The sequence below is a fragment of the Chiroxiphia lanceolata genome, chromosome 3, assembly GCF_009829145.1.
Source record: "Chiroxiphia lanceolata isolate bChiLan1 chromosome 3, bChiLan1.pri, whole genome shotgun sequence".
NCBI lineage: Eukaryota > Metazoa > Chordata > Aves > Passeriformes > Pipridae > Chiroxiphia > Chiroxiphia lanceolata.
In genome coordinates this window covers 28,452,390-28,479,837 of record NC_045639.1, presented here as the reverse complement: position 1 = coordinate 28,479,837, position 27,448 = coordinate 28,452,390, and the positions used below count along the sequence as shown (strand labels likewise).

Here is a 27,448-nt window from a genome sequence, read left to right as displayed (position 1 = left end):
CTTTTTCAAATTCATCTGAAATATGGAGTCTGCAGGTCTTACTGTTCTATAAAAAAAGGCTGAAACCTGACAATTTCTTTTTTCTTTGATGTTCTTTGCATAACAGCTTAAAAAAGGTCTTGCACTTGGAGCCTTTCAGCTCCAAGGGGGCAAGAGGAGTAGCAGTTAAATGCTTGAACAAACTGCTGGAAAATAGTAAAAGAACTGCCAGAATTAGATGGTATCTACTCAAGGGAGTGAGCCAAGTAGAAATATGAACATGTCCGCTGTAGTAGCTGTGATGCTCATATTTGATCTGGATTGTAATGTGGGCTCTCCACATATATCAGAACTGAACTGGATAAGGGAGCATTCTAGCTTGCTGATGCAAAACTGTTCAGGATGCTCAGAATGAGAACTTAGTCTAAGTTTTCTCCTTATATATTACTTTTATCTATGTGTAAACAATGACGAATTCTAAATAGAATCATGGAATAAACCATGTTGGAAAAGACCTCCGAGATCATCAAGTCCAACCCTTGACCAACACTGCCACGGTTACTAGACCATGGCACTCAGTGCTACATCCAGTCTCGTCTTAAAAACCTCCAGGGATGGAGAATCCACCACCTCCCTGGGCAGCCCATTCCAACACTTGATTACTCTGTAAAAAATTTCTTCCTAATATCCAACCTAAACCTTCCCTGGCAGAGCTTAAGACCATACCCTCTCATCTTACTGATAGTTGCCTGGGAGAAGAGACCAACCCCACCTGGCTACAACCTCCTTTCAGGGAGTTGTAGAGAGTGATGAGGTCTCCCCTGAGTCTCCTTTTCTCCAGGTTAAACAACCCTCCTCTCCTCACAGGACTTGTGCTTGAGTCCCTTCACCAGCCTTGTTGCCCTTCTCTGGACCTGCTCCAGCACCTCAATATCCTTCCTGAACTGAGGGGCCCAGAACTGGACACAGCACTCCAGGTGTGGCCTCACCAGCGCTGAGTACAGGGGCAGAATCACTTCCCTGGTCCTGTTGGCCACACTGTTCCTGATCCAGGCCAGGATGCCGTTGGCCTTCTTGGCCACCTGGGCACACTGCTGGCTCATGTTCAGCTTCCTGTCAATCAGCACCCCCAGGTCCCTTTCTGCCTGGCTGCTCTCCAGCCACTCTGTCCCCAGCCTGTAGCGCTGCAGGGGGTTGTTGTGACCAAAGTGCAGCACCCGGCACTTGGCCTTGCTGAACCTCATCCCGTTGGAATCAGACCATCTCTCCAGCTTGTCCAGGTCCCTCTGCAGTGCCCTCCTTTCTCAGGGAGCACAATAGCACAGATAGTTAGGAGGACAGTTATAGAATATAACTGCTGTTATATGGAAGTATATCTGTTTTCCTTATTCTCTGCCTAAGTATCTACATTTGGATGTTGTTAGAGGCAGAATTCCAGATTAGATGGACTTTCAGTCTTACATAGTAAAACTGTTCCCCCAACTCCCTGAATCCTGGAAACTGGAACTGGACCCTGTTTCTCCCTCGATGTAACCTGTGGAAGTATTTTAAAATACAGTTGAAATTAGTGTTAAAATTCTCAAAGATACTGAGCTTCTGCAATAGATTTGTGTGATGCAGGCAAGTCCCTCATTGCTCGTGCCTCCAGTATCTCAAGCAGAGCTGGGTTCTGGTTATTGTCCTGAGTAAAGTCTCATCAAAAAACATGGATTGAACAGGCAGAAATTTTAAATAAAATGTCACACAACAGTCAGGCAGCAACTGTATCAATCTTCTACCAACCACAATAAAAATAATATATATACCTGCTGGGCTGAGCTGGCTCTGCATCTACTCTGTCACTGACATGGAAAAAAAGATGTACAAGCCAGAAGTACTCAGCAGGGCTAAATATTCCAGAAATAGCTCCTGGATGTTAAAGGACAATTATTCTAAGCACAGCAAGACCCTTCATGAGCATGCTTTGAAGTTCAGCTGACCTAGGCCTTGTGGCCACCTTTGTGGAAATTTTAGGATAAACCAAAATCTATGTGTGTAAATCCAAGTGTAATCTCAAGGGAAGAGAATAATGTTTACTGAAATAGCTATAGGTCCAAATTTTGGCGCCACAGGCTATTTTGTCTGCTAACACTCTCCACTAAGTGAAGAAATCGCTCTGTATTGCTATGGCAAGCTCACAAAGGTATGATGCTCCCTGACTATGGAAGATGTAGATTAATGTGAATTGCTCCTTTCTAAGGAGTTTCACCTTGCACATGTTCAAATTACCCTAAATTTGGACAGAATAAGACTACATCAATATATTAAATGTGCTGAAGGGGAAAACAGTTAGAGAAGGCCTGTGGAGGATAGAGTTGGTTGAGGAGATCTGCAAGTAGTTCATCACCTGTGCCTATGAATTCATTGCATTCCACTAATTTCAACAGGTTTCATCTGCTTGTGATAACTAAAAAGTTATTCTAGCATAGCAAAAACAAAGAAAATTTGTTTGGTTGTTGGGATGAGCCTCAACTTGGGAAAGTAGGGCAGATGAGAAAGTTGCCTCCTCTCAGGATTCTGTGGTTTTAGGTACATTTAGTCTTCTGAAACCTTTTTCCTAAGGTAAAAAAATATAATATAATTCATTCTTTTAATGTTTTTAAGGTAATGCAGATGATCTGGAAGAATATGGGAAACTAGAGGTAAAGTATGAGTACAGCTTCCTTTTTTTCCTATTTTTAATACCTATCATTACTTCTCAGGCTGTTCCTTCCTCTGAGTCAGGCAGAAGAAGAAAAGATACAGCCTGGTGCCCTAAACTGCTTCTGCAAAGAGTAAATGCGAAGTGAACGAGTTGGCAATGTGATAGTACAGCTGCAAGATTACAGTACTTAGTCAGGAAATAAGGTTTTCTCTGAGCAGTGTTTGTTATTAGGTTGTACCTCCTGTATGTTAGTCGACTGTGGTTAGCACTTCTTCCTAGATGCTCTGTTGCTCTTCTACAAACAACAAGACTAAACTCTTCCCTACTCTATAATTGCGCAAAGTATGTGCACCATTAAAGTCCATTAGCTGGGCAGTAGGGAGTGTGTGGGGACTGTGGTGGCCCCTGTCACAATACAGATTTCACCTTTATGTGGTGATGATGGTCAGCTGGCTAGACATGGCCATAGTAACCCGGGGGCAAGGGGTTGTCTTCCATATCTCTCTTTAAAGCACTAGATGTTGGGCTATACCTACAGTAAGGATGTAGGATGGCATTGAATAATGTTCCTAGTGGTGCTGAGCTGTGTCTCATGCTGATTGAATAGTATCACTTGCATCCTTGCCTTCTCTGATCACCTGGCCAGGTGTTGCCAGTTATTAAGGACCCAGAATTGGTTCATTCTGCTTTTCCTGTTGCATATTGAAGATGTAACTTTTTCCAAAATTAGGTGCCCTTTGGCACCTGAAGATGTGTGCAATAGCTGTCCTTATGACCTCTTCCAGATTAAGCACTCCCTGTTTGCAGCAATCATGTAACAGCATGTGTTCAGCGCATTTCATTGTTTGCTCAGGCCCAGTTCTGTGGCAGTTGGTAAGAAAACGGAGCAGAAAGTGTTATTTTGGAACAGTGGATTGAAAACACAGCTGTCTGGATCTGTGTTCCCATGTATCCCTAACAGAGGTATAATTGTTCTTTAACATCATTTACATGAGTAAAATCTTGGTTTTGTGTGAGAATGGAGCCATAGGACCCCTTTTTCCACAAATTTCCTGGTTAGATTGAAGAAGTTAACTGTATTTGTTTGTTTATGTCAAAGGCTCTAAGAAGCTTGCAGTTTTCATGTGAGCAGGAGACGTTCCCTGAGACTCTTTCATCTTCAGGTTTGTGTTTGATATTGTCCTTGCTGAGGCTTTCCCTCTCAAAATTATTTGTGAATGGGCTGGGGCAGAAATCAGCTGTTTCAGGAGATGCATATGTTTGGGATGTGACTAAAGTGGAGATAGGCTCTGTAAAGTCCTTTACCTTTTTGTTGTATTCATGATTTCTTTTCTGCTTCACTTTCTTCAGCTGGTAATTGGGGATGCCACTTACTTAAATCATTCACAGTAGTGTTTGTTTTATCTTCCCTTGCTTGATGGTTGAACATTTCAGTGCCTCTAAATACCCAAGGTATTTACTGAATACCCAAGTAAAATTTCTCATCCTCTCTGATGAATTTAAAGCCTGCAATCAAAATGATCATGATGAGTATAGACTTCTTACATTTTAGCCAATTTTGTTATGTTTTAGTATACTGGTGAATGTAACTTTCTCTCAAGATTACTGTTCATTTTTGGTGTTTTTTTTTTAACCTGAAGTTGTCTTCTTTTCCTCAGTGCATGCTCTAAGGCCAGCTGACATTAAAGCAGTCACTGCAATAGGAAGTTTTCAAAGAGTAAGTACAAGCAGGAACTGTGCTGAACGTGACCCATTTCCTCCATTGTGATGATGAAGCAAGGTGATGCAGTTTGGGGTCCCAGTTAGGACGTTCTGGACTTGAATCTTTCCACGAGCATCAAAGACTTCTGGTGAAAAAATGACTGGAAATACCTGCTGTTCAGTGTTCCAGTATACCCTGAGTCTAAAAATAGCCAGCTGACTTCATGCAGGAGGAAATGTGATCACAGTACTCCTGCAGAGAACCATGATATTTGATTAGAGTGCTTGGATGTTCCTAACAAAGAGTATAACAGATTGGATAACTGGAAGAAAAAGCTAGGAAAATTCAAACTGGAAAAAGTACAAATTGTTGAGAAACATGGTAGATTTTCCATCTCATTGAGTGTTTTCTATAGAGACTGGTTTCCTATCTAGAAGGCAGAAGGTCTACAAGGATCACAAAGATTTGCTTCTGATGTATAGATCAGTGGGTAAAGTTCTCCTGCTGTTCTAATCTAATCTGCAGCCAGAACTGGATGATCTTTGCTTGTCTTAATAGTTGAAAGCCAAATTAAAAACATTTTACCACAATTCCCAGGCTTTGAGGAAGTGTAGAAATGCCTGTGGAGCAAAAATTGATAGCTATTGGCAGGGCTGCAGCTATGGAAAATAGGGGAGATTCTCCCTTATCACTAAACAACTTTCAGCTTTGAGATGGTATTAATCAAGGCATCATACTTTTCTATTAGAAAATCAACACTCCTGGACTCCTTGTGAATACTGCTTTTGAAGAAAATAATTGTTCTGAATGCAAAGGTGCTTCATCTCTATCAGATGCATGGCCCTTTAGAGCAAGGGCTAATGTCTTTGTTGCTAGGGGATGGTGCCATAGAAAAGCATAAATGATCTTCTTTTCAGGAATGTCCGCTTTCCTAGGGCAACATATGTCATTGTCTCCTCTTCAAACTCTCTGAAATCAGTGAAGTTCCTCTGTTGATGTCAAGGGTTGTTTTTTTTTAACAGACACCATTCTGGTTGAGTGCCATCCATGTAAATTATCTAAATGACTTCAGCTCATGTCCTTTGTTGAAAAAGAGTAGAACTAGGTACAGAGAAATTTGGTTTAGAACAGCATTTCATTTGATGGCATTTGATTTCAGCTATTTAAACTTTATTTGAAGCCATATGTAAAAAAAAAATTAATGAAAGCAGAGAATAAGAAAGGATTACAAGAATATGAAAATACACTGTAATAAGGAAGCTTTGGAAAATAATTTACATCTGTGACTGATTACAACACAGTGGAGAAGAGTATGTAGAAAACAATACTATCTATAAAAGGAGTGGAACACGATAGGGGAACAGCGTATGTAGGTCTAGTTTGCACTTTGTTGCTTAATGTTATTCTTATTGCTTCTTTGTTCACAGACACCAGGATCTGTTGAGGATTTACTCCAAAGGTAACAATAAACTGTTAGCATTTACAAGTGTCATTACACTAATCTATACAGTATCACAGTGCAGGAATTAGGCCCAAGCAATTCTTATTATTGTTTTCTAGAGAGGAAGATAAAGTCTATTTAAAATATAAAGGATTTTGAGACACTGTAACTTTCCCTGACCTTAGGTAACAGAAATTCTTTGTACTTATGCAAGGTATAGAACTAACTCAGGGTTGCAATAACCTTGATTAAGAATCATTGCTACATGATGAATCCTAGGTAATAAATATCATAATTCACTAGTTAGAGACCAGAAAGTAGGGATTTATCAAAGCAAAGAAAGAACCCAGGAGTCCTGATACCCTGACCTCTGTTTGATTGATTCCCAGTGCTTCATGGACAAGCATTACCCTGTTTTCTTCCATGCCCCCTTAACAGATCTAAATCAGTGAATGAACGTAATGCTAAACCTTGTAGTTGAAAGTCTGTGTAATTCTTGAGTCACAGCATTCCAGATGAGGATTTAGCCATGCCCAGATAAACTTTAAAAGGCTAATTTTTCTTATGATTACATAAACATCTGTGTCCACTTGTATCTGGGTGTACACAGAGAGGTCCCTGCATCACTTGTACTTATGCATAAGCACAAGTACTGCAACATGCAGAGCTTACAGAGACATAAAAAAATGAGCTCTAAGACAGTGTTCTTACTCAGCAGTAGCTGATGACATGACAGTTTTCGGGAAAGAAAGGCCCCATTCTTACTTCCAGCAGCTGCCGTGAATACACACTCTGAGATGGAGCATAAGTGATAAGAAATTGCGGCTGTGCTGTAATAGAATTTTTCTTTGAGAAATGGAATAACAGGAACTTCCTGTTTTCTCTCCCCTTTCCATAGCACAGGAAAGAGCTTCCTTGAAGTAAGCGTGAAAACTTTAGCAGGTGCGTCTTTCTGTCACACTTAAAACTTGAGCAAATTGATTTAACAGCTCACTAGCAGGAGCTCCAGGCTCTGCTGGGCTGCAGAGCAGTTGCAGCACAAGCACACTGCAGGGGAGTAAGGGACACCTGAGGGATGGTGTAGCTGGGGGACATGAGTACAGTCAGCCTGGGTTACCTATGCTGGCTTCAGAGAGACCATCTGGGTAGGGAAATAGCAGTGAAGAAGGCATGCCACAGGCTGCTGCAAGATTCTTAAATGCCCAGCTGGGGGTTTTGGGCTGGTATTACTACCCATGATACAGTCTCTTCAGGTGTGTGCTTGCTGCCCATGCTAGCCCAGTGAAATCTTGTGTGGGTTTGCCTGTCCAGTGCTGCCATATGTTTAAGATTTACACTGGGGCTGCCAAAGATGCACCACATCTCTGAATTCATCACCTATCAGCTGGTTCCAGCTGGCTCTGAAGGCAGCCTTTACTTGTTTGAAAGGCAGTGCAAGTAAAACCTTCAGGTCCACTGAAATGCTGAGTAACATATATTTCCATGATCCTTCTCTCCAAGTCATCTTCCTAGTGTCTTAACTCTTCAACATCATCTCTATTTCCCTGTGAAAGGGGTTTGAAACCTGGCAACTCATCAGTTCTTTAGGAGTCTGTCTCTGTAGCCCTTTCCGGTAGCTTCATTTCTACAGCTGCCTGTATTTAAGTCCACCTACACTACTTGAGAGATGGGAATGGAGGTTTCTGCCCTGTGTCTGAAGGCAAACTCAGACATGAAGCCTTCACTTCTAAAAGTGAAGAGCAAAACCAGGAAGAACAGCTGCAGAGGGCCTTGGGCATACCTCTCATGTCTACCAAAAGATCACCAGACTTAACGTGTCTGGCTGTTCTGGTTCTGTTGGGTTTATAATGAAACAGCAGAGTAGCAGTCCGTTGGATGCAGAAATCACCTAACCTGTGTTGTGTCATTCAGTTCTCATTAGCAGTTTTAATCCCACGGTCCTACACCTGTCCCCTCTGCCTGACACAGTGGGAGCAACGTCAGACAGTCAAGCCATGTGAGTCTGAGGGGCTTTTGGCTGGGCAGTTTTACAGCTGATTTACAGATTTACAGCTGGAAATGTGGAGGATGGAAGCCTTTGATGCTGGAGCACTTCAGTGGACACAGAATATGTTCAGTACCAGCAGAGGCTGCATAAACAGTCCAGGGACAAACCCTGCCACTGTCGCTCAATTTCCACCTCTCAGAATCAGGACAAACAAAGCCCAGCGTGTGCTTTGCAGTCTGGATCACCTGCCTTAACATCAGGTCTCCTCTTTACCACTGCAAAACAAATTTTTGGCTCAAATAGAGTTAGAGGTGTGCCTACCAAGCTGTGTCTGCTGTTTTCTCCTAAGTGCACATGTCTAAAAGTGAGATACTTGAATATAAGCTAATCACCCCAGGCTCTCTGTGCAGCACAGATGTCTAATCTTAACACATTTAGGAGAGAAAAGATTAATCCAACCTGAAGCCTTAAATGTCATCTGATTTAATGGTAAAAAGTTAGCCTAAGCTTTACCCTTACTGATGTTTTCATAATTTCTCTCTTCCTTTCTGCTTTACAGAGACCTCCTGCATCAAGCAAAAGAAATAGTGGAGCTCATGAAAGAGAATCAGGTTTGTTTAAAGCACAGGACAATTCAGAAAGCATGGTGTTGAAGCAGAAAAAGCAGAAAAGTGATTTAATGCTTTAAACAGCACTCAAAAATCTTTTCAAAACAGAAAATGCTGTTTCTTGAGGTTAATAGACTTTGGTCTTTCTATGCCTTTCAAGTAAAGAGTTTTGTTCTTGAAAGTATCCTACCTTGTTTACATTTGTAAGAGTGGCTGAAGAGCTTGGTAGGGAAGCCAATATGTTTATTTTCTGTTGGCTAAGGATGTGAGACCTCTGCTAGCTACACTCTGTAACTGTGCCAGTGTTTCTGAGAAGCCAACCCAAAATAATAATTCTTAGTATTTGTCTCTTCAGTTCTTTTTTGGTCTTTTAAGAACATGTTCTCAAAAAGGACAGTAAAGGCCTAGATATGCTTTGACTGATGCTGGTGAGAGCTTGAATTATCACTCATGGCTGAGTGCTTTGTAAATCCCATCCTGGAGTTTTAAGCATTCATTTTTCTTTTATTTGTAACCACAAGGCATGTTATTTTGTAAAATGGTCTTGAAATAATGGGAAAATGTAATTGCCAAGGCAATTCTGCTGCTGGCTCTTCACTCTGCAGGGAGCCCATCACACTGTTTGTATGTGGATTTGGCATACATTTTTGTGGAACTGTGTGGTTCTAACCAGTGCTCTTCAAGAGTGTTGAGAATTGACTAATAAATATAGCACAAGCAAACAGGGCTCTAGCTCTCAGATTTTTAACTCCAGTCTGTATCCCACTGATGTGATCCATTCTCAGCAGTTCAGGAACCTTAACCCTACGGGTAAGCTGCAACAGTGATGGAAAGAAGCAACATCAAACTTTGTGCTAAGCTGTTCATGCCCATTTTTCCAATAGAGTCTCCACTGGCAACAGCAATTTCAGGCTCTATCCTGAGCTCTTTGTAGGTGTGCATTCAGCAGCATCTGATGATTGCAGCACTTGCTGCCTAACCATCCATTTACTGTCTCCTCTAGGGAAAAGCTGGATGGATTGTCAAATGGAAGGGATTGAGATGGCCAGGGATGGGCTGTGGACTACAGTTTGGTCTTGCTGATTTAAAACTAAAGCATGTCATGTGTGAGAAAGGAAAATAGCAAATAGATCTGCTATCATCCTATTCCTTTTTTTTTCCTTCCAGTTGATGGACTTCCAAAATGACTGGAAACTAATCACAGTGTTTTTTAGTGCTGAAAATCCATGTTCCTCCTGTGCTTCCACAAAACTGGTAAGCGTTTAGTGGGGTGGTTTAGCAGTCAAGGCAGATGGTTAAGGTACTTTCCCATACTCTGCTGTCTGCCACAGTGAACTAAAGGAGTAGATAGGTCTGGGATGTTGGAATGGTTCTATCCGGTGATGTAAGCTCCTGACACACTGTGGTTTGTATTTATATACATCTATACTTAATTTGTCATCTCAAGTCTGAGATGCCTTAGCAGAACAACTGTTTTCCACCTTCAAGTAGAAAGTTACTTTTTTTCCACATTCCTGTCTTTTTTTATATATATGTCAGGTTGTCTATTTGTAGGCAGTTAAATTAGTTCCATGTTATTGTTGTTGGCTAAGGCTGAATTCTGACTGTAGTGGTTCTTAATAACCCTTCAGTACATCGCTCAACACACAGGGTTTGTGACTTGTAGGCAATGGATAACTTTGTTTTTTCTACTAGTTTTGATGGCATTTCTCCTCTCATTTACAGAAGAACTGCACATTGGAAAACCTGGAACAACTTAAAGCTGTCTTGGATTTCTTGTATAAGAAGGTAAGATGTATTCATCAACCCTGAATAGCTGAATCCTTTGTGTATTTTTCCAGTCTCCCTTACTAGACTAGGGCTGGTACCACTCTTCACGTGGCTTAGAACACCGGTCTCATTGAGTCCAACTCACTGGCCTTGTTTGTTTTCACTAAGTGTGTTACTCATGCTTTTGAAAAACTGATACATGCAAACAGAAAGAAGGGGTGGGTAACTGCTCTATTTTGCAACACAAGTTGACGTTACCACTCAATCTTTCTTTAAGTAATTTTTAAGTACTTACATTTTTAAGTAATTTTTAAAGTAATTTTACAGTAATGTCTATGAAAAATGGAGTACATCTGTCTAGGCCTGAAAGTCATGCTTAACAGGACTGTTGGTGAAAATAAGTGATAGCTAATTACTGGATATGTGGAACAGGTAGGCAGTGTACAGGCAGCTAACTACAATGATGATGACTTTTACAGACCAGGGAAAACACGTATTAAAATAAGTATAATGGATCTTTTTTTCCTATTATGTGTTCATTTTAAGATCTCAGCCTTTCTAAAGGTTTTCCAGCTGGCTGAGAAAAGAATTATCTGCTTATCTAGGGTGGTTTCTAGGAAGCATTCTGTGGTGTGTCTTGGTCTGCTAATGAATAGTAGACTAGACAAGGATAGATCACTATTAAAGCAGACTATAAACTGTTTGTCTGAATTATTTCAATAGTATTTTCCAATAATTTTGTTTTGCTGCATTGAAGGCCTACAGCATATTCTAAACCTGTTACAGTTTGATTGCATCAGGCCACAAGCACTTGTTTTTCTCCGACTGACTTCAACAAATGTTGTGCATGGGTGAAGTTCCACCCACGTATTCTCTTCAGATTCTCTCCACTATTATTTCCAGAATTTGTTTATGTGCACTTGTAAAAGTGAAATATCATTATGTAAACAAAAAGCTGCTTTTTGCTTGGGGGAGAGGTGAGGTGGGTTGCATGAGTGCTTGTGCTATTATACAGCATTTCATCCCTAGCTTTGCATTGGTATGTTGCCACATAAATAATAGTTCCTAGTTCATTTGAGTTTAAATTAGTTGGCTGTTGGCCATTTTGGTTATGTAAAATTAATTGCTGTGTCTCAGTCAAGAAGTCATGGTCACAAGTACTTCATAAATGATGATCCTAGATGGCAGGCACAGGAGCAGGATTCAGGGCAGAATTGGCAAAGATCATTGATTTTATGCAGGCAGAATCCCAGGCTTGGGAAGCTGTAGACATGATCTACTGTTATTGCTACTTACTGATCTTTAATTGCAAAAATAGCATGATTAATTTTTACTTTATTACTGCAGGTTCCCAAGGCCTTTGTAAATCTAGTGGATTCCACTGAGCTTGCAACTGCCTCTCCTGCATGCCAAGATTACAGTAATGCCAGGTAGCAGGTTTCTTTAAATTCTGTCTCCTGCTGGTGTTCAACATAAAGCTATATATATGTATTGATTTCATAACTGAGCTAGAGTCTTCTGAACAGTTTTTCTGCCCTTAACACAAAAGTATGTAAAAGATTTTAAATCTTCACTTTATTTCTGATAAACTCTTTCAGAAAGGTATTTTTTTACTAGGAAGAGTAGGTGCTTTTAATCCTGTCAAGTTGGATAGCATATTTAAATAGTGGGTCAAAGTGATTGGAAAAAGATAAAACCTTGATCCTGTACAAGCTCTGTTCACCAAGAACTAAAGCACTGGTGTGTTATCAACAGTTTTAGCCACAAATCCAAAACACGGTATGGTCTGCTATGAAGAAAGTTAACTCCATCCCAGCCAGATCCAGTACAGAGGTCATGGTCATGAGGGTGCACAGTCTAGCTACACTCAGTTCTTTATTCACTATATATATACTATTTCTGTTCTGCAATTCTCAAGTAAAAAGCACTGTAAGCACTTCAGAAGTTTAAGTTTCTAGATATCAGTGTTCACACAATGAGTAACTGATCTTACAGGACATTGTTAGGCTATTGGAAAGCTACTACTTGAGCTTAGGATATGGTAGGATGGATAACATCCAACTTGTCAGTTCCTTATGATAACTGCATTCATCTCTCTTCTTTTCTCAGTACTTTGTAACAAGCGTGTGAGTAGTTTGTCCTGATTTAGTATGGAGTAGGAGTGTGCACATGGGCTGTTATGGTGGAGTAGTTTACAGCTGATGAGATTACACTCCATCTTACTCCACAGTATTTTTTTTTCCTGTGCTCGTGGCATAAGACACCATACGTACAAATATAGTCATCCTGAAGTGTTTCACAAGCTTTGCATGTGTACAATCTCAGAGACTTTCTGGTGGAAAGGGGGAAGAGGTCTGGCTGCCGTGTAACCATGTACTTAAGAACAAGTACAAGCAGAGGAGAAGCTTTCCTTGTCAAAAGTGGCTACATGGAACACTCTACTTATTTCTCCTGCACAGACATTAGAGGGAAAAATGTGAGAAATGTGGAAAAGATGGATTTAGGAATACAGGCCTTGCCATGTACTGAAGGTTTCAAAAATAAAATTAAATAAATCTGTTTTTTTCCTCTGAGAAATTTTTATATTTCCTTTTTTACTTAAGGCAATTTGCTTTTTCATTGTCAGCATGCTGTGTTCATAGCTGTGTTTATCTGGTTGAACAGTTCCACCAGTTTGCAAGTCTTGTACTTTATTGTTTGGTAAACTTAGCCTCCAGCACAGAACTTCTCCCAGATAAGATCCTCAGCTTTTGACCCCTAAGTCCTCTTTTGAACTGTGCTTTGAGAAAAAAGCATAAGCCCATACAAAAATACAAAATTTCAGGAGTCCAAGAGGATATCAGTGGTTGACACTTGCAGTCCTATATCAGTACTGAACTTTAGGCATTGAAGTGTGGGACACAATAATGATTTAAAGTTCCTTCCCTTATTAGTTTCTTACTAACTAGAAGTGTCTGCACTAAAAGTAATGCATGAACCCTGTTTTTAGTCATGTAATTCTCTTCATGTATTTTATGAGGTTCTTCTGTTAGGCTTGGGTAAGATTCTAGTCCTGAGTTGATAATTCTTTCACTCACAAGTAGTGATAATAGCACTTTAACAGAAAACTCTCATTTTATGGGTTTAGCTAGAGTTCTGAGAAAAAACGGGAATCTGATCCTGGGACGTATTTATTGCTTATATCTGCAAACCCTATAAAAAATTTCTCAGATCCCAGTCCATTCAGGAATTTTCAACTGAGTATATCTTTACTGGAACCTGGCTAATCTTACATATATCTCATGTATCTTATATTGTTCCTGTCTACAGCCTTGGGAGCTCTAAGAGTTGTCCAACCAGCTGCAAAAATATGCAGTATGCACATCTCACCTTGCAGGTCAGAAATCTAACTGAGATTGGTTAGCTGCCTGGCAGTGCATAAATCCTTTAGCATATACAACCTTCAGCAACATCGAGCTTCCATCCACATTTTGAGGTGCAAAATACTAAGGAAACTCAATGCTAAATACAAAGGAAAAAGTTCTTGTGGGAGTAGTTTGATTTTATTTTTCAATTTTACTGTGTGACTATAGAGAGGGAAATGTTTGAAAACTAGTGTAGCTGCTATTTTAAGTTTGAGCATGCTGCTAGCTTGTGAGACCCTGTGCTAATCAAAGTCCGGCATACTTGTCATCGGACTAGGCTTTCAAATCAAGAAGCGATTCAAAGCTCTGGACATGGAAATATATATCATTCTATGTTTATATAAAAAAATCAGTGTCTTCCATGTAGCTTTCTCAACATATGCAACAATTTAGTCTTCAATATGTGCATGTCAGTGGTTTAAAAGAGTTCATGCTATCTGTCTTGTTTATCAAAATTTCATAATGTCTTTAATGTTTTTCATTCTTTTCTGCAGCAATCCAGACAAGAATCAGTGCAACTGTGTTGGTGAACGCTCCACATTAGATGATAACATATTGAGGTGGTCCTATCAGGTATGGCATCTTCTGTGTTGTTCGGCTCTCAAAGTGCTAGACACATCTATTCATTTTCCAGATTGGACTAAAATGAGGAGTTAAGGGAGGAATAGCAGTGAGGAAGTTGAGTAGCAGCTTTTTTACCACATATCCATAACAATCCTGATCCCTTTTCTTACATCAGGAATACTGATGATAGGTTCTCTCTATACCTGTGTAATCTTAGTATCTCTTGAAGTTTTAAATGGCTATTATAGCTTTTGGCAGCCTATGATTTCTCATATCCCATCAGAGAAATGATCCATCTTGTCCAGTAACCTGCCACATGATTTAGAAGAGGCAAACTTTCTGTTAAGACAGACAGTTCTGCTGGAGTTCCTTTTAAACATGTCAGGGAGGTAATAAACGTGACATTTCATTGCCTTGCTAAGCTTGCTGCCCTTTCAAAGAAAATTATGGTAAACCAATGTATCTTTCTCACTGTTACAAGGATTTTCTAGTTGTTGTGTAAGTAGATTTCATTAAATTACTGTCTTTGTTCTCGATTACACAATTTTATTTTTGTGTTTTATTAGAGATGGGGATAATTTCAATTTACTTTAAGCCGTGATGAATTGCACATATATTAGACTCTATCTGATAGTACTCATCTGATTAAATGTTGTATATTTAGGGTGCTTGGGAAAAACTACTGGAATCTGAGAGGTTTGATCAGAGGGATGACTTCACTGTTGTTCTTCAGCCTTCTCTCCAAGAAAGAAATCTGCTGCTCAGACTGGTGAGTAAACTCAAGTTGTTCCTTTCTTTCTGCTTTGTGTCTGCTGAGACTGGGTGCAATATTTAGCTGATTTTCCTGTCTATACTGTGTGTAATGCTAGAAGACAATGGTAGTCACACACAGGAAAAACACACATCAGGATCAGATACAGAGGTCCTGAGAGTGGAACTTGCTTCAAACAGCTCCAGCCATAGATCCTGTGATTTTTGAATGCTATGTTCCTGGAGAAATCAAGTTATGGGCCTCTGTAGCTTAGGTCACAGGAGTCTGGAAATTGTCAGTGCTGCTAATCACTGATCATGCTTATGTGTTTGGCAATGAAGGCGAAAAGTGGATAACGTGAACTATTTAAAAAGGGTTAGAGGGCCAAAAGATAAAGGTATTTGTAAGCTGTGTTGGAAAGTACAGTTATTTCCCTGCAGTGAGATTAATGCAGTTTGGGAACTTGGGAATTGATTTTTTTCTGGTATAGCCAGTGGGGAATGAGTATAGATAGTGTTGCCTAGGATGTCAAGCATGATTTTGTCATGAGTGATCTTTAAAGGGAAGTTCAAAGGTAAAGGCTTTCTAAGATCTGTCATTGAAGAGGGAAAATATTACTTTCTAGATAACAGTTCACTTAGAGTGATGTATCAAAATCCAACACATTGGGTGGTTATTTGTAAAACAGGTTAGTGGTGAGTAATGGTCTGGTTTTTGAGCATTGTAATAGCTCCTTGAATTTGAGGTAATTCCATTGCTCCCCTCAGCTCAGTATCAGAACAAAGTGAACTGGAAGAAGAAATTTGTCTTCCAGGAAGGGTACAGTCTGCTATGTTGCAAACATGTGTCTTCTTGCTGCTGGGTCATCTTTCACCAGGCTTGTTTTGTTGGTGGCTGATCCATATGCAAATGGCAGACTTCTAACTTTCATGGCATTATTTTTTCTCTTAGTGAATTGCTCTGTTATTTCTTTAAATGCCATTGTACATCATAGGAGGATTCTTTATTTCTTCTGATTTGTGATATGGCTGCAGGCCACCATGTGTAACCTTCCAAACTCTTCCAACAATTATGTTTATTTTAAAATTGAGCATGTTCTCTTAAGGCAAATTCTGCATATTTGCACTATTTAAATGCATGTTTTAGCTAGAAAAACTGTTACTTATTCCAAATCATTCAAGTGATCACATCTGTATGTCTTTCTGCTCTACTGTATGTCACTATTGTGATCATGCTGTGTTGTTGCCGTGGTCTTCTTGTCCTGTTGATGTGCAACAATCATTTATGAAAACAACATCTTTCTGTTTTGACACACCAATAGTAACTGAGATCACTAATAAGTGGCTTAAAGAGAATACAAGAGATTGATTTTCTTGTGAATATGAATAGTATTTTATAGATAAAAAATGTTTGTGGCTGAATATTTCATCTTTCCGTACTCTTAATTCTTTTCTCATGCTCAAAATACTTTCTCTTTCAGGGCAAGGACAGTTTGACTACCACATCAAAGACACAAGTGAAAACTCTGGAAGACTATATTTTCATGGCTGTGGGCCTCTGGAACAACATGGTAAGCAGTACCACAGACACTGTTTCTTACTGGACTTAGTATGGATGCCTGGTAGCAACTCCACACCAGCCAGGCTTTGAGTAGCAAGGAGGCGGGGGAAGGAAGAATGTAAGAATTATCCCATGACTTCTATCCTCAGCTGTGCAGAGAGACTGCTCTTGAATAAAGCTAAATGCCCTACACTCCCAAGACTAATCTCGGTCTTTTCAGCATCTGCTACTTACTATGAAGAACTTTTTAGAAAGGTTTTCAAAGTAGCCCTTTGGGAAGACTCATGGAGTAAATGAGCTGTGACAGACCCTTCTTTTGCTACTCTTAGCTCTGTGACAGCACAGCACAGGACAACTGAGGCTCGTCCTGACCTGGGATTATAGCAATTATACTCCTCTCTACTCTGTCCTCTCTCTATCCTGCATCCCCTGGCACCCTTTACTAATGAGTCTCATATCGTTGTCTCCTCCTCAGCCATTACTTTTCTGCTGATGATGCTCATAGTAAAAAGGTGATAGACAACCTTGAGGAGCTCTTTTTACTTCCTCAGGGGTTGGATGTCCTGTCCAGCTGAGGAAAGCCAACAAATGGTGCCTTCTACTAGATGGGAGAGATTGTCTGAAAGAGACACGGACTTTCTGACCCACTCAACCTTGAACACAATGATCAGTTCTATAGGAGGCTGTTTCCCACTGCAGACTTGAGCTGCTGACACACAGCATTTGTGTGTGTGATTGAGTGGGTGCATATACAGCTAGAGGTGTTTCATTTTAAAATTAATGGTAGGGGCAAGTGAAGAAATGTGCACTGTTTTTCAATGTGAATGAGACAAAAAGATATCGTTGCTTAGTGTATATTATGTTTGCATATGCCCTGATATCAGTTGTTTTGGATAAGATATTGATTTTACTATTCCTTCTTCGAAAGGTTCAACATGTTAAGCTTTTTTTTTTAATAAATTTATAACACATCTCTTTTTTATTAAAAAGAGTCTATAATGGTAAATTAAGCTGGATTAAATATAAAAGACTTTTTGCTTGTTTTGCGGTCCACGTGTAATAAGATTTTATTCTGAGAGCCTCTGCTATTCCTGTGTCTGTCTAAATTATCCTAAGCATGAAGGAAAAAGACTGTACTGCAACTGCTTTTTAGTAAACCACATTTAAAAATAAATTCTTGCAGTTTGGCAAGTTCTTGTTTCCTTTTATGCTAATTCTGGCAGTAGTAATGCTGTTGTAGCCCTGATCAATTGAAGAATCAGGATTTGCAGGAAGAGGCTTCTATTCAACCAGATGATATATCTAGAAGAATGGTACTGTCACTTTAATAAAAGATGTTATCTTATAGTTAAAGTTAATATGACTTTAGTTAGTTAGTAGGAGGCCTTGGAACAGCCACGCTGGCTCCAGTTGTCTCCTTTGCTGTTATCTGTGATATTCCTTGTGATAATGTCAAAGTTCTTACCTCAGTTCTTCTATCATAAAATAGATTCATGAGAGATGCATATTGGCACCTTTATTGTTGTTCTGCCTTAGTCCCACTGGTAATTAGTTTCACTAGTTGAATGAGCAAAGCAAATGCTGAAGGTGAGGTTCCTGAAGTATCAATTAAACATTTTCTCTGTTTCTGGCAGTTCTCTGTAAAGAAACTGAGTGAGTTACTTCACCTGCCTATGTCTGTCCACATCAGCATGGGAGATATTTATCTGGATCACACAATTACAGTCACCCAAACATGACCTATAGGACACTAGAAAGCAATGGCATATCCTCAGATAATAACCATCGTAAATATTGAAGCTAGTTGGGAGCAATCCACTCTAAGTATGAACATTCAGTTTGCTGTGAAAAGTGGTCCATTACATCTGCTTAGCATGGTTTTTCCATCAGCAAATTTTTGAAATGAAACGCTGAATATATTTTCAGCTAGACCAGAAAAGGAATGATTCTGACTGGAAAGGAACCGTAGTGCCACCAGTTTGCCAGCCCATTTTGTGCCTCTCCAGCAGGAATTGTTTGGGGCCAGTTGAACCAAATGTGTTCGATTCTAAGACCCATCTAAATGTGACAACAGATCAGCCTAAACTAATATGTTTTCCAGAGCTTATCAGTGGTAAGCTGACCTCCGACTTTGAGTCATGTCCCTTTCTGTTACCAGACTGCAATTAGCAGACTTCAGGTGCTTCTAATGGGCTTTGCTTTCATTTTTTTCCAAGTCTAGACTATAGCATATTTTTTTTCTTTTTTTCCTTATGGCCTCTTTCTGTCCAGCTTTTAGATTTCAATTCATGCAGAATCCAATACTAGGCATCTTGAATAGTCTTTATAAGGGGTTGTGAAAGTATCATCCCCGTCTGAAACAAGTGTGTTAGCTCTGCTAAATCCAGGCTCTGTAGAAGGGGAGAGGACCAGGATTTATCTTCTGAAGTTCAATAACTTGTGTAGACATAGTCAGTCAACTCAGTCCTGATTTCTCTTTTCTGCCCTCTCAAATTCTTATACTAAGATTGCAACAAATTCTTTCTGGCCCTTCAGGTGACATTTTTTATTTGCATCTTCTGCCAGCAGAAGAGCCTTCCTCTTTCCCTCTGCTTAATTTTTCTGTCTCTAAACCTTTTCTGCATAGACTTTATTTGTCCTCCTGTGCTCTATCTTTGAGCAAGCCATCCTTTGCCACGTTACTCTATTCTTGTCACTTTAATTGTTAAGAGCATTTTGTGGAAACAGCAGAGATGAAAAACCATAAGCAAAATGAAGTGGTGCTTTTAAGGATGGTTGCATTAGGGCCAGTAATCCAGACTCAAGTAGTGAGCCTACTGTGGAGCCACCAGAACCAGAGCACTGTCATAAAGGAGACAAATACCAAATTTGCTTTGTTTCAGAGTTTTTCTTCAGTGTGAGGTGATTCTTCTAGTGAGGTGATCTGGAGGAAGAGCAAAATGGGGCAAAACCACATCTTGCCACCAGTGTGAGGGAAGACAATACAAATGGCAGCATTCCCCTCAACTCATTTTCCCATCTGTTTTCCTGACTCCTCTTTGATTTAGTGGAATATTTGTAGTACAGCTGGCAGTCATCAGAAAGGGATGTCTGTGGGTTGATTTCTTGTTTGCCTGTGATGGTATTCTGCTGTGACGTAAAGGCAGATACGAAAGATGCTTTCAGCATAAAAAGCACTGGCAGGTGTCCTCACCTGATAAAGGAGACTCCAGTTCTACCGGGAAGTCCAGCTAACAGTTGATGCTGAATTCTTTAAAAAGTAAAGAAAAACCAAGCCATAATGCAGTCTTGGGAACTGATAGGAAATCAAGATCATGACTTGTGGAGCAGGAAACAGCAGAATGAAACTCTTCCTGCTCTCTGCCAGGCTGCCTTTACCTTCCTTGTTTTGCAGCTTGATATCAGCCTCTTTCCTGGAATAAATATCTGCTTATTGGCCAAAGGGCAAAACCTTGAAAGTCTAGTGGCAATTGGCCATAGGGCTGCACTTCAGCCTGTCTGAGAAGAAGCTAAGCTAGCAGGGGCTACAGGCTTGTCCTAGGCAGGGCTGGATATTTTACCAAAATAGTTTGAGCTCTCCAGGAGCAGTGCAATTCATATGCTAAGCACGCCAGAGACCAGTCAGCTAAATGACATTGGGCAGCTTGGAAAAGCTGAGGGAGGTTGGCTGTCTACTTGGACAGCTTTGATGTTTACCACAGAGAGGCTGATTGATTAATTTTGGTGAATGCCTACCACTTTAACTCTGGGTGTATATCTGGGGCAAAGCTCCTTTCATGTGTGTTAAGAGCTTCATGTCTTTTGCCATTCTTTTGCGTAACAAACAACCAAAACCCAAACCAATCCTATCCTGCAAGCAAGAGAGAAAATGAAACCAGGCAAGGACCTGGATGGGAGAGAACAGCACCAGGAGGCTGCCTCTGCCTCTCTTCTGTGTTCAGGGATTTACACTGACTTAGAACCTGCTGCAGTACCAGAGCAGACTGGCACACCAACCAGCCTGCACAGTAGATGTGCTGGAATCCAGGGGAGTTTTTGTCTGCCCACAGTACAGACTTGGCACCCCATTTCCCAGTCAGGACCTTGCAGCTGTGCTGCACAGGAGCTGTCGGTCTTTGCTGGAAGAACAGTGTGTCTGAGCCATCTGGAACTTACTGCCTTCTGGAGAAATTTGTTCTCGTCACCCAAATCCCAACAACATACACCTGTCTAATACTTGTTTGAAATTGATTTCCAGCCAAGAAATACCCCATTGACCCGTGTTCTGTGGGATGATTCTGTGCTGGAAGTATATATTTTCTTTCAAGAATGTAATTAAATAGCTTTTATTCCTCTTATTCCTTTTATTCCTCTCTCTCTCTCTCTCGCTCGCATACGCAGTAGAGCACAGACTGTTTCTTTACTGCTTCTCTAGAAGAATATAAAATGAAGTTTCTCATTATTTTCATTGATGGAACAACCTAAATACAATATAACATTCCTGCCCAGAGTGTATCGGTAACATCAAGCCCGCTACTCTTGTATTTTCCAGTCCTTTCCATCCTGTTTATTACGTAGACTGCTGCTTCTGGCAGCTGCTGTGGTGCCAAACTGAGCAGACATACACTGAGGGATCTAAACCCTCAGCCAATTCCTCTGTGTGTGATTGCAATTTAATTAGCACCCAGCAAGCTGCCTGAGCAGGTGAAGTGATTCTTTGTGGTATTTGCCCCTTTGTGCTGTCAGTGTTGAGTTTTGAATCATTGCATAATTTTTCATTACAATAATCTCTTTTCCATCTTGTTACAAGAAGGCCAACAAATGTAAATGCTATTAAGCCTCTATGTGGAGCTGGAGTGCACCTTTTGATGTTGCCTAACATGTATGAAAATGTTGATAATGAAACAGCTCTGGAAGGTAGGATAAAGGAGCAGCACTTACAGAGTCAGGATTCCCAAAAACAGAGTTAATGTGTGGATGGAAGTTTTAATGACGATGGGAGGACAGTCTGCACATGTGAGATGCCTTGTTTTCAGCTCCTTGCTTTTGTGGGTATACATGTGATATGTTATGCATAGATAAATGTTTATCATAAGCAAAAGAAATTTTTCAATATATATGTGTAAACATATATATATGAGCCTGATGGAAGACTCCAGGCATTAGAGCCTTTGCATTGCTGCTGCTTTCCCTTCTCTCCCACACACAGCATGTGTACAATTTCCCTGTTCTCTCCCTTTCCAGATGCAGCCAGTTGGACAGAAGCAGCCTTATGGTGTCACAAAAATTGTTCAGGTCCAATGTCCATCTCAGGTAAAAGGGCTTCCATATTATTTTGAGATTTTATTCACTCTGCAGAATTTCCAAGTTTCCAAATGTTATTGTTGTTTTCTGAAATTCTTGGGAATATGCGTGTGCCCAAGATATTGTGCTGTTAAAAACTGAGTGTTCTTAAAGTTTGTTGACACAGACTCTTTATTTTATACAGATGAAACTGAAAACAAGAACTTTTGAAAAAAAAATCAGTTAAATCATCTGTGTTAGGTTTTTTTAATTCAAAATATACCTAGCTAATCTGAATTTAATAATTGCAGGTATGAGATGCATTATCAGTATTAAAACATATGTCACCAATAAAATTGAATCCATGTATTTTATATAAGCTAGATTTTCTGTGATTTGACTCTGCTGCCAGGTTTACCTATTTTAGTTCCTGGAGCTGTCAATAGTCCAGTAATACCTTCAGGATCTGAACATCTCGGGTTCAAAGAAGAGGTTCTTGAATGTTTTGCGTTTAAGCTCTGACTTTAATAATTGGATAATGATAAAATATTACTGGCATCCAAAAGCATCTAAGCAGCAATTAAAACATCAAGGAAATTGAATTATGTGTTTTGTTTGATATTAGGTTTAAGGCAAGAGGTGGTGCTGTGCCTAGAGCATACCTAGGGCAAGGCTTCCGACCAGGGCTTAACTTTCAGGTCTAACCTGGTTTACTTCACTAATGCAATGTTCATTCAAAAATTAATACTGTAAAGATTATTTTTTTCTCTTTGAAAATGTAGCCAGAATGCTTTAGCATCAGCTGACTCTGTTTCCGCTAGTGTTGGTAAACATACTCTCTTCACTCTGCAGGAAAATCCGTATTTGTTTACATATAGAAATAGTAACTATTCATCTTCCCTGAAGACATCAAACACCAAAGAAGCATCTCAGGTACAGTAGGACTGTTTGCATCTGATGGACTGAGTGTATTCCAGGGAATGGGGCAGGTGGGTGAGAGTGTGTTATAGCCTAAATAAACAGTGCTACCTGGGAAAACTAAATACAAAGTTCCAGCTCTTTGTTTCCATACTTTACTAAATAGTCAGATGCTTAATAGCACATTTTCTCCTTGGTGGGTTTTATAGAGTAGAAGTGTTCAGCCACCCTAAAGTAAGTAAGTTTTGCCTTCACTGTTAAGAACCTATGTTAAACATCTGCATAATAATGTTATTTTACCTGGGATAAGAAGACAGTGGAAATGGGGCTGTTTAGTCCTACCATGGAGGAAACTAGATCAGATCTGACCAGTGTGTGGGTCTGATTTAATCTCATTTACACTATAGTAAAACTGAAGACTAATGGATTTTTCTTTTTTTTTTTTTTTTCCTGAGATAGTTTCAGATTAGATGTGGGGAGAAAAACAGCTATGATTGTATTTTTTAAGTAGTAGTACTCTGATTCTGAGCAGAACTTGATGTTCCCAAGCAGCTACAGATAATGTTCATTTTAATGCCTCAGAACACAGTGTCTAGACCATATCTGCACTCAAAATGGCCTGTTCATCATTGGAATTGTAATAAACATTTCTTCTCTTATTTTAACATAATGCCATCTGTTTTATTAGTTGCTTGGGGTGTATAGGCCTCTCCACAGGGCAATGGTACCTACCACTCTGATTTTTGGAAGTAGCTGTAATGTAGGAGGTGTTAAGGAGGCAAGAAACAACATTGTTGTGTTTGTGGTTATTTGGTTAGGGGTAGTTAATAAAAAATTAAAACCCCAAACCAGAACAATGGGACAAGACACACAAGTATCCTTTCCTTAGGCAAGTTAGCCTATGTAAGGAGTTCTGCTGAGAAATTTGGAACAAAAATGTATCTTTGGGTCTTATTTGATGGTTTCCTCTGGTATACTGATGGTCAGCCTTCACTAACAGTAGACCTTGGGGGTGTTTCTCTCAGTAGGCTGCAACCCAAGAGCCAGGAGGCAAATCCCTGGCCGCACATACAGGGCTGCATACAGAGAAGGCAGGCTCATGACCTGCTGGCAAAGGTACAGTTTTGTGCTGGGATATTCTAACACTTTCTTGCAACAAGATGTTCAGAGTATGGGCATACAAAATGTTGCATAGCTCAGCACAGCATGGCACAGAATTTGAAACAACTGGCTGTGCTGTGTTAGTAAGGCCGTACAAGTTCTGAGCAGGCTGAGCTTGTGTCTGCCTTCAAAAAGCACAGACTGAGGACAGGATGGGCTGGGTAGCTGCATACAAAGTATGTGGGAATTGCATTAATTTAATGGTCTGACACATAAATGGTTTATCACGACCGGAGTATAGTGAGACTGATGTGAAATCTTGCCCTGTCTGTCTTTGCAGGAGAGAAGTTATGGAACAAATATTCCCTGTACTGACTGGAATCCCTCTGATACGATTCCGGTTTCAGGTAGAGTCCTATGCATTTTTATCATAGGGCTACTTCACTTGATGATAGAGGGACAACAGGAACTGGGTTCCTGTCCAGTCAGGAGAGGAATTCTTTTCTTTGGAATAGTGGTCTCTGTTGACTGTGACTTTTAAGATCCTTTTCGGAACAACGTCAGTAATTGTATAGCAAGCTGCAAGTTCTCCCTCGAGGATTGTGAGAGCTTATGCAACTACACTTTCCATGTACAAACAAAGAAGTGACAGTGGAAAAGACAGGAGGCAGTCAAGTCCCTCATTTGCAGAGTGGTAAAACTGTAGGGGTTCTTGTTAGTGCACTCTGAGATGGAAAAAGCCACATGGAGTTCTGTCCTTGAGTCAGTGTTGTCTTACCTGAGAATCTGTAATGGTCCCCAGATATCCGTTCTGTGCTGGCACCAGAGCTGTACCTGCTTTTCAGCAATTTTTGCCAGCTAAAAGGAATCTAAGTAACAACAGATGCAAGACTGAAACCTTTCTGTCTCCTTTGTCACCGTAGCTACGACCCAGATGTGGTACCAAGAATCATTTCTGGTTTGATGCCTATCAGTGTCTGTGATTCCGAGTTAATGCTGTCATTAATGTTAAAAATACTGTCTTTACAATGCTTTATTATGCTTATCCTGAGGAAAACTTCTTATAACCATCACAAGTTGAAGTTTTCTTTCTTTCCTTTTTCCCTTACATCCTTTATTTTTTATTTGTTAGTTCATAATTTGAAACCGGCAGATATCCAGGTGGTTGCTGCACTGGGAGATTCACTCACAGTAAGTAAAGATCATTGGATAACCATCAATAAAACTAGTAATGAAAAACATTTCTGAATTTTTAACACAGAAAACAGAATACATTCTGTTACACTCTATTGAGCCAAACAAATTTTTCATATCATCTTTTCCATGCTCCGCCTTGGCTGGCTGATAGGTAATCAGATTATGAGTCTAATCTGAGTGCACAGTTCCCAGTTAAAGTCCACAAGAGTGTCACACAAGGAAGAGATGCAAGATTAGATTGTGCAGTGGGAAAACCAGTCTGCTAGAGTGGACTTACAATGACTGCTCTCGTTTATTGATTCTAGGCGGCTCCCAAGGTATTGGCCTTGAAACCTGTTAGTAAGCAGCAGGAACAGAAAGAAAAAGTTCTGCAGCTACTTGTGTATATCTGTGTATCTATATGATGTGATAAATGTTTATGTGATAATATCAAAGCCTATAAAGCCATAGTAATTTATGCTAACTAAATATTTGAGTAAAATTGCATTAGAACATCAGGTGTGTCAAATGTAACTTACCTTGAGATTTTTTTTTAAGATTATTCCTGGAACTATGTAAACCTTTTACCCCTAGACTGGATGTGATTCTCCAATTAGTGATGACTGCTTCTCTGCTCATATTATAATTCATGTTTCTTATGTGTTCTGTGCTAGTTATCACATTAAATCTGTGTAGTCTTCTTTCTTGGGGAAACTGAGAGAGGGAAGACGTAAAATCACTGTACCACTTTTTATTGTGAGGAACATTTAATGAATTATTCATTTAGAACCATTGCTATCTTATTTCTTCCTTATGTAAGTTTAGAATTATATGAATATTTTGAACATTCTCTACCAATTTTTCCCCACTTGATCTAATCACAAAGTTGATAGAAGAGAGTAATTCACTGGAGTGAATAAAATACCTTGAGCCCTTGATCTTGAAAACAAGGATCTGTTCTATTTTGGGAGGATGATGTAGCTTGCTTGGTTAATATGCTTTTTAATTCTTTTCACTACGATCAGTGAGAGAACTAGTCTGCTGTGCCTTTTGCAATCGGACGTGCCTGTCTCGTATTGGCCTTTTTGTTGTCACCAGCGCACTTGTGACAAACATGGGTAGAGACGTTTCCCAAATCTTTGTTCGCGAAGCCCAGCCATGATGATCTTTTCACTATGATCAGTGAGAGAACTAGTTACTGTAGCAAAGTCTATTTTCTGAAGATGAACTCCTCTTCTGCTTCCAGGCAGCTAATGGGGCAGCATCCAACCCCCATGATGTTCTGAATGTCCTGGTTCAGTACCGAGGTCTTTCTTGGAGGTGAGTCACAGGAGTTTCCCCACAGGGGGAGGGAATCCGTTTTCTTATGGTTTGATTTGTATAGTTGGTTTTTGTACCAAATGGAGGCTTGCAGAGAACGAATTTGACTTCACATTTTGTGTGGAGACACAGGGCTGTGCTGTTAGTCATGATAAATAAAATATTCTAACTAGTGGCTATCTAGAGTACAATGTAGCATGGCTGGAGCAGACCTGGGATCTTTGTTAAGATGGTCTTTTCTCCTCTCAGAATTGTAGCTATTGCAAAGGGGACTTCAGACCCCAATGTCATTGCACCACTTGCTCATTCTGTGTTTCTGTCCCTGCTCTTTCTATATCCTGTCTGCTCTTGCCCAGTGTGGCCCACAGTACCCATTTGTTTCATTTAAAATTAGTGGTCTACAAAAAGCCAAATGGGATCTTTTTTTGCTGCTGCTTTGTACACAATATTTATTTCCTTGACTCTTTCCCAGTATTGCTTACATTATGCGGGACAGTTTAATTATGAGTCAATACTTTTACTTTTATGAGTCAAAGACTTTTACATAAGCACCATGTTGTTAGACACGTCAAAAAGACACTCTGAAGAAAGGCAATCATGTTCATTTGTTATTCTGCAACTGTAAGATTTAACACCAAACCTATCAGGCAGTTTTCTGTTCACCATTTCTTACCAACCTAAACCACTGCAGCTCTAGAAGTTTAAACAGTGACCTTAAAGATCATCTAGTTCCAACCCTCATGCTATGGACAGGGACAGTTTTCATGAGACCAGGTTGCCCAGAGCCCCATCCAACCCAGCCTTAAACACTTTCAGGGATTGTTCTAGTGCACTTCAAAATATTCTATTTCAGATTAAAGGGATACTATAGAGGTGTTCTAAGTCAAACATTGTATATTTTGGTCTTTAATAGTAATATGCTGAAATTTTGGGGGAAAAATTGTGTACTAGTATATTCTATTCTACAGTATGAAGGAGAGCAAAGAGCACAAAGACCTAATGGTGAATGTTACCAGTCTAGTAGTATTCTTCCAGCTGAGTCAAAAGGGGGCAAGGGGAGGCAAAGGTATTGATTATACTTATCACTCTGAAATATATGCTACCAGGACTTTTTGTTATGGGCACAAAAGTTTTGTTAACTGAAAGTAGAAGTAATAAATATTTTAATAGGTACAACAACAGCAAAGACAGCAGTTTAAAAAAAAATAAATAATTTCTTTCA

The 27,448-nt window shown here is 39.9% G+C and overlaps 1 protein-coding gene across 1 annotated transcript in view; it reads left to right on the top strand.

Annotated features, from left to right (window-relative positions):
* The window catches only part of PLB1 (phospholipase B1), an 87,288-nt gene that overhangs the window by 1,185 nt on the left and 58,655 nt on the right, over nucleotides 1-27,448 (top strand). The window contains exons 2-19 of the mRNA XM_032681364.1: nucleotides 2,623-2,660; nucleotides 3,762-3,825; nucleotides 4,321-4,379; nucleotides 5,792-5,823; nucleotides 6,704-6,747; nucleotides 7,717-7,801; nucleotides 8,352-8,403; nucleotides 9,568-9,654; nucleotides 10,126-10,188; nucleotides 11,518-11,600; nucleotides 14,069-14,147; nucleotides 14,803-14,907; nucleotides 16,370-16,459; nucleotides 21,673-21,741; nucleotides 22,564-22,644; nucleotides 24,071-24,137; nucleotides 24,863-24,921; nucleotides 26,153-26,226. Coding sequence (XP_032537255.1) covers nucleotides 2,623-2,660; nucleotides 3,762-3,825; nucleotides 4,321-4,379; nucleotides 5,792-5,823; nucleotides 6,704-6,747; nucleotides 7,717-7,801; nucleotides 8,352-8,403; nucleotides 9,568-9,654; nucleotides 10,126-10,188; nucleotides 11,518-11,600; nucleotides 14,069-14,147; nucleotides 14,803-14,907; nucleotides 16,370-16,459; nucleotides 21,673-21,741; nucleotides 22,564-22,644; nucleotides 24,071-24,137; nucleotides 24,863-24,921; nucleotides 26,153-26,226 — 1,231 coding nt within the window. The remainder of the gene's footprint in view (nucleotides 1-2,622; nucleotides 2,661-3,761; nucleotides 3,826-4,320; nucleotides 4,380-5,791; nucleotides 5,824-6,703; nucleotides 6,748-7,716; nucleotides 7,802-8,351; nucleotides 8,404-9,567; nucleotides 9,655-10,125; nucleotides 10,189-11,517; nucleotides 11,601-14,068; nucleotides 14,148-14,802; nucleotides 14,908-16,369; nucleotides 16,460-21,672; nucleotides 21,742-22,563; nucleotides 22,645-24,070; nucleotides 24,138-24,862; nucleotides 24,922-26,152; nucleotides 26,227-27,448) is intronic.